General features: G+C 46.2%; 1 protein-coding gene across 1 annotated transcript in view; it reads left to right on the forward strand.

Moving 5' to 3' along the window:
- The window catches only part of LOC126251964 (facilitated trehalose transporter Tret1-like), a 58,085-nt gene extending 43,196 nt beyond the window's left edge, over window positions 1–14,889 (forward strand). Inside the window, exons 4-5 of the mRNA XM_049952728.1 lie at window positions 4,325–4,603; window positions 13,767–14,889. Of these exons, the coding sequence (XP_049808685.1) occupies window positions 4,325–4,603; window positions 13,767–14,588 (1,101 nt within the window). The 3' untranslated portion in view covers window positions 14,589–14,889. The remainder of the gene's footprint in view (window positions 1–4,324; window positions 4,604–13,766) is intronic.
- The last annotated feature ends 265 nt before the right edge of the window (window positions 14,890–15,154 follow it).

A 15,154-nucleotide genomic window follows, 5' to 3' on the forward strand; every position in this document is an offset into this window, starting at 1 on the left:
CATTGATCGTGACCGGGCCAAATATCTCACGAAATAAGCGTCAAACGAAAACACTACAAAGATAGAAACTTGTCTAGCTTGAAGGGGGAAACCAGATGGCGCTATGGTTGGTCCGCTAGATGGCGCTGTCATAGGTCAAACGGATATCAACTGCATTTTTATAAATAGGAACCCCCATTTTATTACATATTTGTGTAGTACGTAAAGAAATATTAATGTTTTAGTTGGACCACTTCTTTCGCTTTGTCATAGATGGCGCTGTAATAGTCACAAACATATGGCTCACAATTTTACACGAACAGTTGGTGACAGGTAGGTTATTTTAAATTAAAATACAGAACGTAGGTACGTTTGAACATTTTATTTCGGTTGTTCCAATGTGATACATGTACCTTTGTGAACATATCATTTCTGAGAACGCTTGCTGTTACAGCGTGATTACCTGTAAATACCACATTAATGCAATAAATGCTCAAACAGATGTCCGTCAACCTCAATGCATTTGGCAATACGTGTAACGACAGTCCTCTCAACAGCGAGTAGTTCGCCTTCCGTAATGTTCGCACATGCATTGACAGTGCGGTGACGCATGTTTTCAGGCGTTGTCGGTGGATCACGATAGCAAATATCCTTCAACTTTCCCCACAGAAGGAAATCCGGGGACGTCAGATCCGGTGAACGTGCGGGCCATGGTATGGTGCTTCGACGACCAATCCACCTGTCATGAAGTATGCTGTTCAATACCGCTTCAATCGCACGCGAACTATGTGCCGGACATCCATCATGTTGGAAGTACATCGCCATTCTGTCATGCAGTGAAACATCTTGTAGTAAAATCGGTAGAACATTACGTAGGAAATCAGCATACATTGCACCATTTAGATTGCCATCGATAATATGGGGACCAATTATCCTTCCTCCCATAATGCCGCACCATACATTAACCCGCCAAGGTCGCTGATGTTCCACTTGTCGCAGCCATCGTGGATTTTCCGTTGCCCAATAGAGCATATTATACCGGTTTGCGTTACCGCTGTTGCTGAATGACGCTTCGTCGCTAAATAGAACGCGTGCAAAAAATCTGTCATCGTCCCGTAAGTTCTTTTGTGCCCAGTGGCAGAACTATACAAATAGCTCTGAGCACAATAGGACTTACCTTCTTTGGTCATCAGTCCCCTAGAACTTACAACTACTAAAACCTAAGGACATCACACACACCCATGCCCGAGGCAGGATTCGAACCTGCGACAGTAGCGGTAGCGCGGTTCCAGAGTGTAGAACTGCTCGGCCACTCCGGCCGGCCGCAAACTGTACACGACGTTCAAAGTCGTCGCCATGCAATTCCCGGTGCATAGAAATATGGTACGGGTGCAATCGATGTTGATGTAGCATTCTCAACACCGACGTTTTTGAGACTCCCGATTCTCGCGCAATTTGTCTGGTACTGATGTGCGGATTAGCCGCGACAGCAGCTAAAACACCTACTTGGGCATCATCATTTGTTGCAGGTCGTGGTTGACGTTTCACATGTGGCTGAACACTTCCTGTTTCCTTAAATGACGTAACTGTCCGGCGAACGGTCCGGACACTTGGATAATGTCGTCCAGGATACCGAGCAGCATACATAGCACACGCCCGTTCGACATTTTGATCACAATAGCCATAGATCAACACGATATCGACCTTTTCCGCAATTGGTAAACAGTCCATTTCAACACGGGTAATGTATCGCGAAGCAAATACCGTCCGCACTGGCGGAATGTTACGTGATATCACGTACTTATACGTTTGTGACTATTACAGCGCCATGTATCACAAAGCGAAAAAAATGGTCCAACTAAAACATTCATATTTCTTTACGTACTACACGTATATGTAATAAAAAAATGGGGGGTTCCTATTTTAAAAAAACGTGGTTGGTATCCGTTTGACTATGGCAGCGCCATCTAGCGGGCCAACTAAAGCGCGGTCTGGTTTCCCCCTTCAAGCTAGACAAGTTTCGTTCTTTGTAGTTTTCCCGTTTGACGCTTATTGCGCGAGATATTTGGTCCGGTCACGATCAATGGACCACCCTGTATAAGATGAAAATCAACGAAAGGAAAATGAGGATAACGGAAAGTAGTAGAATTAAATCGGGCTATGCTGAGGGAATTAGGTTTGAAAATGCCACTAAGAAGCAGTAGACGAATTTTGCTAGTTGGCATTCAGTTAACTTATAATGGCCAAAGTAGGGATGAAATAAAATGTAGAATGGCAATAGGAAGAGAAGCATTTCTGAAGAAGAAAACTTTATTATGATGGAGTATAGATTTAAATGTTAGGAAATCTTTTGTGGAGCGATTTATCTGGAGTGCAGTCTTATATGGAAGTGAGACATGTTCGTTAAATAGTTCAGACAAGAAGAGGAGGAAAGCTTTTGAAATGTGGTGCTACAGGAGGATTCTAAAGACTAGATGTGTAGGTCATGTAACGAGTGAGAGGGTATTAATTAGAATTGGGGAGGAAAGAAACTTGTAATAGCTTGACTCAAAGAAGGGATCGGTTAATATGACACATTCTGAGATATCAAGAGATCGCCAGTTTATTTTTGGAGGGAAGTGTGGGGTAAAAATTGTAAAGAGACGCGAAGAGATTAATATAGTAAGTAATTAAGTAAGTAAGTTCAAAAGTATGTAGGCTGCAGTAATTGATCGGAGACGAAGAGGCTTGCACAGAATAGAGTAACGTGGAGAGCTGCATCAAACCAGTCTTCGAACTGAAGAGCACAGTTATGACAGAATGGGAGTGACAGCCAACAGAACTAGTTACGTCACTTCACAGGAGCAGCTGGGCATTAGGCTTACCTACAACAGGGTGAGTCAAAAAGGACTTTACAGCTTTTGAATGATATAGAAATCTTTGAGGTAACTTACATTATCGGTATGTGTGTCATATCGTAGCAGATAACTTCAAGCTTCACGTAAGTGTCAAGTGTTATTCGGTTCGATGTGATTACCATTTTTGATGTGGCCAGAATCCCACAGGTAATCAATTTCTTCTCACACGTGTTGTAGCAACTCAGGCGTAAATTGTGCAACGGCAGTGTTGATTAGATTTTTCAGGTTGGTTAAACAGTTTGATAGTGGAGGAACATGCACATGATCTTTAATGGAACCACAGAGAAAGAAATCCATTGGTGTCAAGTCTGGGGAACGAGGTGACCATGCGATTGGTCTTTCACTTCGATTATCGAGGAAACCTCGAACTTGCTGGTAATAAACCGTGCCATCTCCATCTTCACCGATCTGTGGAATGAAAAAATTTTAAAGCACATCCAGATACACAATACCAGTGACAATTTCCTCCACGAAGAAGAAAGGACTATATAGTTTCAATTTGCTAAGATCACAAAGCACATTAACTTTGCGGCTTTCACGAACATGTTCCAGGTTTGTATGCGGATTTTCGCTGCCCCATATTCTGCGGTTGTGGGTGTCCAGCATGTTACTGAAATGAAATGTCGACTCGTCGCTGAAGATTATTGGGTTCAGGAACATCTCATCGTCCTCTGTCTGATGCAACATATTCACGCGTAATACTCATGACCAACCTTACCTTCTAACTGTTGTATTTTACCTTTGTGAATCCGTATGGTTTGAGGTGTAAACGTGTATGTAGTACCCGCCAAACAGCCTTTTATGTAATTTCAGTCTTGCAAGACGCACGTCGCGCTGATTTTTGTGGACCGCGGGGATAGCTCTCGCTAACCTGTTCGACATAATCGTGAACACATGGGCCACATTTATCATATCTCAGTGAACAACCCGTCTCAACGAACTTCTTGTGTCAAGAGTAAATTTTAGGCCTACTTGGAGGTTCTTTCGTATATTCGGCGAGAAATTTACCCCCAACAGTTCTTGCAGAGTTCCTTTCATGAAATCAAAACACACAGCATATACACTCCGCACCAGTGAAAACAGCCATTTGAACCGTACACTACACTGGCGCTCCTGGTGACGGAATGGGGTACCGATCCACTATGTGATTCAAACTTGATGCTGTTTGCTACAAAACGACACATCTACCGAACCTATACGTTATCTCAATAAATTTCTGTAAGTCCTTTCTGACTCACTCTGTATATTCCCTATCAAATGGTTTGTTGTAGCTGAAGATTATTTTCTAGCGTGGTGTGTGTGTGTGTGTGTGTGTGTGTGTGTGTGTGTGTGTGTGTGTGTGTGTGTGTGTGTAAAGCAGTTTTCTTTTTTAACACCTTTGGGTGCCGAATATCTCAACAATGCTACACAGAGGAGAGACAGAAACCTTGTGCTACTGTGTACGGCAGGTGTTTTTGGGCGAGCTGGCCGAGGTAGATATCCGTGGGCTGTTGGCGGGCGTGCCGATGCTGAGCTACTCGCTGGGCATCCTGCTGGTGTACGCTCTGGGCGCCTGCCTGGACTGGCACGTGGTGGCGGGCACGGGGCCCGTGCTGCCGCTGCTCGCTGTCGTCGCATTCTTCTTCATCCCCAGGAGCCCCGTCTGGCTGGTGCGCCAGGGCCGCTTCGACGACGCCAAGAAAGCGCTCGCCTGGTTCCGCGGCTCCACGTCGGAGACCAGCCATCAGGTGAGTCGACGCTTCTGCACCGACTAGGCTGCCTGGTCGAAAGAGTTGTAAAATTATTGAGACTTCTTTGGTGATCCCTTCTTGACAACTTGTCTGGAGGCGTCTGTTTAGAGTTCATGAACCGATGGCTGTCTGATGTTCCGTTTCCCCGGCTCGAGTGGATGCCACAGTCAAAGGATTATCCTCTGTTGCTCATAGTGGACTGAGGTCGAGAGCACAGATGGTGGTTTGCCTGAGGGTCATTTTCGGAAATTTGTGGCAAGGCCTTATGGGACCAAACTGCTAGGGTCATCGGTCCCTAAGCTTACACACTACTTGATCTAACTCAAACAACAATGCCCGAGGGAGGTAGGCCGTTCGGCTACCCCACGCAGTCTTGAGGGTCATCCGGGGTCATTATGGATCTGTCTTCAGACGTGCCACCTGTACTTATAGATCTCTGAAAGGCAAAAATCCAAAACTTGTGTACCCTGAAGCAATTCATTTTCTTGCACAAGTTTCTTGTAGATTTTCATGGCTTGTCGGAATAAAAGCTAAGATACTCACTAACCACAGGTAGAACTTGAGTTTGGCGAATCTTATACAATGTTCCACATTACTGAATGACTGTTCAGCACAGCCGATTTCTTCTTGGTACCATTCTGTAATCCTAGAGTACATCCGCTCCTGCTCAGGTGAGTCCTTCGTTATCTGTAGCGACTCCCTGAGCGGTTTACGAGCTATCGACCAGTGTTTCCCTCGCTCCCGTCTAGTGATGGCTATCCATGAGACCCTCCATACCCTTGCCCGTTGCGGCCGCTCTGTGGTCTTTGTGTGGACCCCTGGTCATGTCGGCATCCCGGGCAATGAACATGTTGACCGCCTGGCCAAACAGGCCACCAGTAAACCAACTCTGGACATTGGCCTCCCTGAGACTGATTTGCGAGCAGTCTCATGCCGCAAAGTTTTCGCGATTTGGGACGCTGAATGGCGCGATTTGATCACACCCAATACACTCCGTGCTATCAAGGAGACGACGACTGTGTGGCGGTCATCCATGCGAGCCACTCGCAGGGACTCAGTTGTCCTTTGTCGGCTCCGCATTGGCCACACCCGGCTGACGCACAGATATTTACTGCGCTGTGAGGACCCGCCTGTATGTCGCTGCGGGGCGGCTTTGACGGTGGTCCACATTTTGTTGGCCTGTCTCCTTTTAGCTGTGCTCAGGCAGACATTTGCGCTGCCTGATACGCTCCCTGCCCTTTTAACAGATGACACTGCCATGGCCGGCTTAGTTTTGAGTTTTATTCGGGCAGGTGGCTTTTATCACTTTAAGTGTTTGTCATTTTTTGTGTTGAGTCTGGCCTTTGGCCTATGATTTTAGACTGAGTTTTTAGTGTGTTTCTCGGTGGTTGGCTTTTCCTTTTTTGTCTCTATGATTGGCCAACCACTGTCACACTCTGTGTGATTTTAATTCCTTTTGTCTGGTCTCTAAGTCTTTCTTGTCCTGTGTCGTCTGTTGTCTTTTCCATTGTTCGTTTTTATTCTGTTTGGGTGTTTGAAGTTTTGGAAAAGGGATCGATGACCGTAGCAGTCTGGCCCCTTCAGTCCCACAAACCAACCAACCATTCTGAATTTTGTTTGTGTTCCGTATTTTGGTTTTAGCGTATCGTTTTGTCATTCCGATGTACACTTTGATGCAAGTACATGATATCCAGGAAGCCTCTGATACTGTGAGTGGGTCCTGTTCGTCTTTGATCAACCTGTCTCTCTCACTGATTTTCTTACTTGGTCGATATGCTATCACTGTGTCTTTTTGGAGTATAAAACCGAGTCTGTTCGACGTCTTGGGTATGTATGACAAGAAGATCGTTCCTGGGACTTTTTCGAGATCTCATTCATCGGATGTTGCGATCTAGGTCGTTTTCAGTACTGTTCGTAAAAAGTCCACCGTTCCTCAGAGAGGATCGTTATCTTTTGTGTAAGAGGTACCACGTCTCAGATATTCCTCTCATACATGTAACAAGGATATTGATCATGAGGCCTCTTTCCAACTATGATGGTTCGAGAGCTTATGTAAATAACAATCAGTGAGGATACATCGGCGATACACGTTTTGGCCCAGGTTAACGATGTATAAGATTCCCGAAAATGCTAAGTCATCAACGTAGCAATTTCTAACATTTAAGTCTAAATTCTTACGTCTAGATGGAAATGTAAGAGAATGGGGGAGGTTTTCTAATCCAAAGAGTTGTTCCATCAGGAAATTCCACACGCTCTACTTCACCAGAATGACAGCCAGAAATGGTGGGGTATATGCAAGGCTCCTTCGAAGATGGCGTGAACCACTATTTCTTTAGCCTGCTCATTCGCCTGGAATGTCTTCCATCGAAAATATCTGGCATTTAGTCAGTCATGAACGTCCCAAACCTCTAGGAACCTCTGTTTATATTATTTCTATTCGAAAATAAATCGTTTGGAGGAGATCGTCCGAGAATATACAGGATTTTAGCGGCATAAGTGCAGATATTTTTATTGGTGACAGAAGACAGTGTACTTAAAAACATTGCAGCAGTATTTAGATCATTTGCAGACTTATAATTGTAGCTATTAGGATTACTATGTCCTTAGATTGATTAACCCCCCAAGAGCATGTGGCAAGAGAGCCATCAGTGCTTATTTCCCCTGGACAGCAGTTCAGTTGTTGAAGTGTGGATGCATGAACACAAAACGATTAGTCTATACTGACAGGCGTAGTCCACCTAGTGGTGCAGTTATGACCATGCAGAAAACATCCGATAATAAATTATCGACATATTTGTGGGAAGAGTGTTAGTTGCACAGAAAAATCAATTAATACCCTGAAGTGACTACATATTAAGGTAACAATCATCACAGTATCCACACTTATACCCCTAATACGCTGTATCTGGATTTCGTTTTCGTGTAATTTACAGGAACAGAATTAGCGCTGATCATTTAACTAACTGTCAATTGCTTTTACATGAATTTCAGACATATTAGAGGCTTTTGCACTAGCATTTCATACTCTTTCACAAGTGTTCAGTCATTTGGGTTATAGATGGCCAACTGAGAAGTAGCACATTAAGTTTCCTTTTTGTCCCAAAATGTTGAGAATTATTTGTAAGGACATCATCTACTCACTGCTTGTCTTTCCTATCCTTGCACTAACATCAGATGCGTTGTTGTCGCCGCTTTTTCGCAATGTTTAACAAAATTCCCGTTTAGGCTTTTCCCCGTCTTACTATTCCAAGGATCATCACATATACTAAGGGCGATAGAGCGCAGCAGTCAGCTTGAACTCAGTGTGGCACTTCTCGCACTCTGTCTACACGCACATGTGCGCGCACGTATTTTTTTCATGAGTAAACGACCTTGCCGGCCGGGGTGGCCGAGCGGTTCTAGGCGCTTCAGTCTGGAACCTCGCGACCACTGCGGTCGCAGGTTCGAATGCTGCCTCGGGCATGGATGTGTGTGAAGTCATTGGGTGAGTTAGGTTTAAGCAGTTCTAAGTTCTAGGGAACTGATGACCTCAGAAGTTAAGTCCCATAGTGCTCAGAAACATTTGAACCATTTTTGTAAACGACCGTAAATTTGTAATCACAAGAATGTAATTCTATCAGAGATCGTTTTTCCTTTAACCTGGTAATTTCCTTCTTTCTTAACTTCATTTTCGACTTTTGTCGAAAGATTTTCTTCGTAATTTTTCTTTCTTGTTTCTCGATGCTGTTTGTATCAGATCTGCCACCAATTACTTTGTACACTACTGGCCATTAAAATTGCTACACCAAGAAGAAATGCAGATGATAAACGGGTATTCATTGGACACATATATTATACTAGAACTGACATGTGATTACATTTTCACGCAATTTGGGTGCATAGATTCTGAGAAATCAGTACCCAGAACAACCACCTCTGGCCGTAATAACGGCCTAGATACGCCTGGGCATTGAGTCAGAGCTTGGAAGGCGTGTACAAGTACAGCTGCCCATGCAGCTTCAACACGATTCCACAGTTCATCAATAGTAGTGACTGGCGTATTGTGACGAGCCAGTTGCTCGGCCACCATTGACCAGACGTTTTCAATTGGTGAGAGATCTGGAGAATGTGCTGGCCAGGGCAACAGTCGAACATTTTCTGTATCCAGAAAGGCCCGTACAGGACCTGCAACATGCGGTCGTGCATTATCTTGCTGTAATGTAGGATTTCGCAAGGATCGAATGAAGCGTAGAGCCAAGGGTCGTAACACATCTGAAATGTAACGTTCACTGTTCAAATTGCCGTCAATGCGAACAAGAGGTGACCGAGACGTGTAACCAATAGCACCCCATACCATCAAGCCGGGTGATACGCCAGTATGGCGATGACAAATACATGCTTCCAAATTGCGTTCACCGTGATGTCGCCAAACACGGATGTGACCATCATGATGGCGTAAACAGAACCTGGATTCATCCGAAAAAAAGACTTTTTGCCATTCGTGCACCCGGGTTCGTCATTGAGTACACCATCGCAGGCGCTCCTGTCTGTGATGCAGCGTCAAGGGTAACCGCAGCCATGGTCTCCGAGCTGATAGTCTGTGCTGCTGCAAACGTCGTCGAACTGTTAGTGCAGATGATTGTTGTCTTGCAAACGTCTCCATCTGTTGACTCAGGGAACAAGACGTGGCTGCACGATCCGTTACAGCCACGCGGATAAGATGCCTGTCGTCTCGACTGCTAGTGATACGAGGCCGTTGTGATCCAGCATGGCGTTCTGTATTACCCTCCTGAACCCACCGACTCCATTTTCCGCTAACAGTCATTGGATCTCGATCAACGCGAGGAGCAATGTCGCGAACGATAAACCGTAATCGCGATAGGCTACAATCCGATCTTTATCAAAGTCGGAAACGTGATGGTACGCATTTCTCCTCCTTACACGAGGCATCACAACAACGTTTCACCAAGCAACGCCGGTCAACTGCTGTTTGTGTATGAGAAATGAGTTGTAAACTTTCCTCATGTCAGCACGTTGTAGGTGTCGCCACTGGCGCCAACCTTGTGTGAATGGTCTGAAAAGCTAATCATTTGCATATCACAGCATCTTCTTCCTGTCGGTTAAATTTCGCGTCTGTAGCATGTCATCTTCGTGGTGTAGCAATTTTAATGGCCAGTAGTGTATATTTTCAGTTGATGCAGTTCCTTAAAAATGTAGCAGTTTTAGCCCTTTGTGAGAGACATTTTTTTATAACGCACTGCAAGAAAAGAAATCGACACATCACGAACGAATTATCCGAATGGGACGTAAATCGATAGATGCGCTGTACATGCAAAGACGGACAAATGCTTCCAGTTTCAGAAAAATTGGATGATTTATTGAAGAGGAAGAGCTTCACAAATTGAGCAAGTCAGTAATGGTTTGGTTCACCTCTACCCCTTTTTCAAGCAGTTTAGCATACAGTAGTTGGATGTCTTTCTGACGGATATTGTGCCAAGTTCTTTCCAACGGGGGCGTTAGATCTTCAAAATCTCGAACTGGTTGAAGGACCTTGCCCATGATGGTCCAAACATTCAGTTGTGGGAGAGATCTGGTGACCTTGCTGCCCAAAGTAGGGTTTGGCAAGACGCTCTCGCCGTGTGCAAGTGGGCATTATCTTGCTGAAATGTAAACCCAGAATAGCTTGCCATGAAAGGCAACAAAACGGGTGTAGAATATCATCGACGTTGCGGCTGTGCTGTAAGGGTGCCACGGATGAGAACCAAAGGGGTGCTGCTATGAAAAGAAATGGCCACACAACGGGCGACAGTCGGGCTGGTGTCGCACTGCTGTCCAGGGCAGCTCAAGACACGTCTTCGGCCTGGAATCTCATTGCCTCAAGTAGAATGTCTTGAGAGATAAGTTCCACTTCGAACTGAACACTGATGACCAGCAAAGACTTCTCTGGATACGTCCTGGAGAGCGGTAGAATACCAACATGGCTGTCGTCCGCCATACAGCCTGATAACCAGGATTGATGGTCTGGAGTGCCATTTCATTTCATAGCAGGACCCGTTAGGTTATATTCCTAGGCACCCTTAAAACACAGCGGTACGGCGACTATATTCTACGCCTCGATTTCTCGCCCTTCATGGCAAGATGTGCTGGGCTTACATTTCAGCAACATAACGCCCACCCGCACTTTGCGAGAGTTTCTACTGCTTCTTTTCGAGCTTATCGAACACTGCCTTGGCCAGCAAGATCGCCGAATCTATCCCCAGCTGAGAAAGTTTGCAGTATTATGGGCAGGGCCCTCCAATGACCTCGGGATTTTGAAGATCAAGCGCACCAATTGTACAAGAATTTGGCACGATATTCGTCAGGACATGAAACAAAAATGTTCAAATGTGTGTGAATTCCTAAGGGACCAAACTGCTTAGTGCCTAAACTTACACACTACTTAAACTAACTTGTGCTAAGAACACCACACACATCCATGCCTGACGGAGGACTCGAACCTCCGGCGGGAGGAGCCGCGCAGTCCGTGACATGACGCCTCAAGCCGCGCGGCCACTCAGCGGGGCGACATCCAACAGTTTTTTCAATGAAAGTAAAGTCGAATAACTACTTGAATAAGCAACACTGACCCCACAAAGAAGGTGGAGAACAAGACAAGGGCTCTTCTCAAGGACGCGGATTTGCGAGGGAGTCGCCAAGAAATTGTCACCTCAAGGACCTGTACCGCCAAAACTTTATGGACTCTCTAAAGTCCACAAAGAGGGGGTGCCGTTACACCTGATTGTGAGCAATATTAGGGCACCCAAATACTTACTGCCAAAATACCTGGCGGAAATACTAAGCCCTTATGTAGGTAAATGTCCTCATTACATCCGTAATTCTGTGGATTTTGTAGAACTTCACGACAATTTCAGGCTGCAAGACTCAGATATCCTGGTGAGCTTTGACGTTGTTTAGTTATTCACTAGGGATCCTCTAGGAGTGTCAGTCGAGCTTATTGGGCAGAAATTTGACGAGAAGGCCACCGACCTTACGAAGCAGGTCCTGACCTCCACGTGTTTTCCGTTTAATGGAGAATATTCCGGGCAAACGGAATGAGTCTCAATGGGCAGCTCACTCTCACCCGTGGTCACGAATATGTGTATGGAGTACGACGAGGAGGAGGCCTTAGCGTCATCCATGTGGGAATCTACTTTTTTTTTTCGTTATGTGGAAGACACGTTTGTCATCTGGCCCCCTGGTAGGGACAAGCTCCTAGACTTCCTTACACATCTGAACTCCATGCATCCCAGCATCCAATTCACAATGGAGACAGAAGCAGAAGGAAGATTACCTTTTCTGGACGTCGCGGTCAAGAGAAGAGCTGACGGCACGTTGGGTCACGGTGTGCACAAGAAGAAAACACACACTCGTCTGTATTTGCATGCAGACAACTGTAACCACCCTCCTTAGAGAAGAGGAGTTCTAAAAACGCTGGTACACAGGGCGCGCAGCATCTCACACGCAGAGTGTCTGGCCCAGGAGCTGGAACACCTCAGAACCCTATTCCGAAAGAACGGGCACTCTGAATGGCAGATTAGACGCGCTCTCCACCCCACCACTACAGTACAACGTCTAGAGACGGAAGAAGTCCCGGAGGAAGAAGTAGCCACTGTATTAATTCCGTACACTGGCGCACTGTCGGGGAAAATCGGACGCATATTAAAGAAACACAGAGTTAAAATTGTCTCTTTCCCGCCAAATAAAACACGAGCGTTATTGGAAAGTGTGGAAGATGGGCTCGGCTTGCGGAAGACCGGCGTATACCAGATTCCCTGTTAGTGTAGTAAGACTTATACTAGACAGACAGTGCGCACCATCGAAGATCGTTGCGGAGAACATCAAAGACACACCCGACTGAAGTATCCTAACAAGCCGGCGGTCGCAGAGCACTGTTTGTCCGAGAAAGACGAGATGGATTACGGGCGTACCAGGCTCTTGGCCCAGACTTCTAAATACTGGGACAGCGTTGTCAGAGAGGCCATCGAAATTTGCACCAGGGACGAGCTCATCAGCCGAGACTGTGGTTGTAATCTTAGCAATGCATGGGAACCAGCACTGAGTATAATTAACAAGACACTCAGCAGTGAGACCGAATGGGCGGACGTTGCAACTACACCGACGCTGCCAAACAGTTCCGAACGTGGCCGAGCGAAACTATTACCAGATGAATTTCCTACAAAGTCGGGAACTCATAAGAAGAAAGGCAGAAGCCCGTAAAGAAAAATTCAGAAGAGAGAGAGAAGAGAAAGAAAGAACACAAGAAGAGGACCGTAATAGAAGGCGCGCAGCCGCTCTTGCTCGCCGCCAACACTGGCCAGGCGGAAAATAAAGGAGAAGCCCAAATGCAAGCGGTTCTGGCTGGGTTTTGCAGGTTTTCCTTGACCGCTAAAGTGAATACCGGAACTGTCCCCAACAATCTCCTGCAAATAAATTCCCAATTTGGAGAATACCCCCCCCCCATCCCCCCTTGCAAGCAAAATAAACAGAGTCCCAACAGAACAAACTTAAACCCCATGGCTAAATAGAGCAAAATGCACGCTCTCAAACAGCCCGCCCACCCCCTCAGCTTGGGAATGAAAAGAGCAAAATAATAATAAATCAGCGCACCTGACGATGGCGACATGTCTGACCGCAGAAATATTGTGCCCGTTGGACACTATGAACAGGCAGTACACCTGTGGACTTTTCGATTAGCTGAATGTGGTTTGAAGATTAGGTTAATTTTTTCCATTTCTGATCACTTGTTCCTTGAATAGTAGTGGGGATAGGATATGCCCTGTCTAAACATTAACTTGATCTCGAATGATACGAAAAGTTCTCCCAAAAATCTACCTTTCAGTGTCAGTCTCGTTCTGTGCACTCAGTTTCTTTTAGTTTCTCATATACTTGAAATTCCTCTAGCACGTTAAACAGTGTCTGTGTGTCTATTGAATCATATTCGTTTCCGAAGACAGTAAATCTGGTTACTATTTCTATGGTTTTGGGAATCTAAAGGATGGCTATAAGATTTAGGAATTGTCCCACACAGTACACGCTTTTTTTCGAAATCTGTCAGTTAATTTTCTATTGAAAAACTAGTGAATGTGTTTACTGGTCTTGCTACAAGACTCGTTAGGTCAAGTATCACGTACTGTCGCTGCAGGTGACCCACGAGCTGAGGGAGCTGACGGATCGGGCGCGGTCGGACGACGAGCAGGAGGCGGCGCAGGCTCAGGGCGGATGCTGCAGTGTGTTCGCCATGCCTCAAGTGTACAAGCCGTTCCTAGTCGTCAACCTGCTGACCTCCATGCAGATCGTGTCGGGCACTTTCATCGTTATCTTCTACGGCGTCGACATCGTGGTGAAGTCGGCGAGCTCGGCCGGCAGTCACATCAAGGGCGAGATGTTCTCGGTGGTGGTGGCGGTGGTGCGCATGCTCTTCTGCGTGGTGGGCTGCTGCCTGCTCGTATGGTGGACGCGCCGGCGCATGGCCATGGTGTCGGGCGTGCTGTCGGCTCTCTCGGCCCTCGCGCTGGGCGTCGTCTGCCTGCTGAAGGAACACCGGCCCGCCTCCGAGCCCGTGCCGGCGTCCGAGCCGCTGGTGATCGCGGCGCTACTGCTGCTCTACGTGGCCACCAACACGGCCGGCTTCTTCATGCTGCCCGTCATCGCCATCGGCGAGATGCTGCCCGCGCGCGTGCGCGGCGTCGCCGGCGGATACACTTTCTTCGTCTTCAACACGGCCCTCTTTATCGCCACCAAAGTCTTCCCCTACTTAACAGACACCATCGGCATGGCCGGGGTCTTCATCATCTTCGGCATCTTCAGCCTCCTCGGCACCCTCCTCGTGTACCTGATAATGCCGGAGACGAAAGGCCGCACCCTCAACGAGGTGGAGGACTACTTCGCAGGGGACAACTTCCTCTGGATCACGAGGCACAGGTACCGGTTTGTGCCACCAAGTGCTCCCCCGCCTAAGGCCTGACAAACTCGCGCCTAGCTGCCAGTGCCGTAGCGGTGGCACTCCTGGACAGTCTTGCGCATATAGTGTCATTTTTTTCCCTCGATACTGACCGCTTTTTCCTCAAAGAAACAGACTGGGGAACTGATCTCGCTAAACCCTGTGAAACTTCGTTAGCGTGTTTGAAACTGCGTAATGTAATATGTGAAATACACTCGCTACCAGGTTCTCAAAGTGAATGATGCTAATACTCTTTTTCCTTAAAGGCTTTTAATGTGCTCGACTATTACGAAGAGATTTGTAAAATATTTAACTCTTAATAAAGAAAATTATGTATTAAAAGTTGAATGACTGTTTTTCCACATTTCAAAAACAAAATATTTGTAAATCTTCTTTCTTCTGTCGTCTAATAATTACATCGACAGGTTTCATGAAGGATTTCTAAGACATTTTTTTTCCATTTTTAGCACTGACCTTGTATCTCCTCGCCCCTTGATTGACTCTACCATCTTCATTACTTCATCCTCCACATGTCTGTGAACCTTAATATTCCTTCCTTCTTGTGCAGTTCATAAATCTGATACACCTAC

The sequence above is a fragment of the Schistocerca nitens genome, chromosome 4 (assembly GCF_023898315.1).
Source record: "Schistocerca nitens isolate TAMUIC-IGC-003100 chromosome 4, iqSchNite1.1, whole genome shotgun sequence".
Classification (NCBI taxonomy): Eukaryota; Metazoa; Arthropoda; class Insecta; order Orthoptera; family Acrididae; genus Schistocerca; species Schistocerca nitens.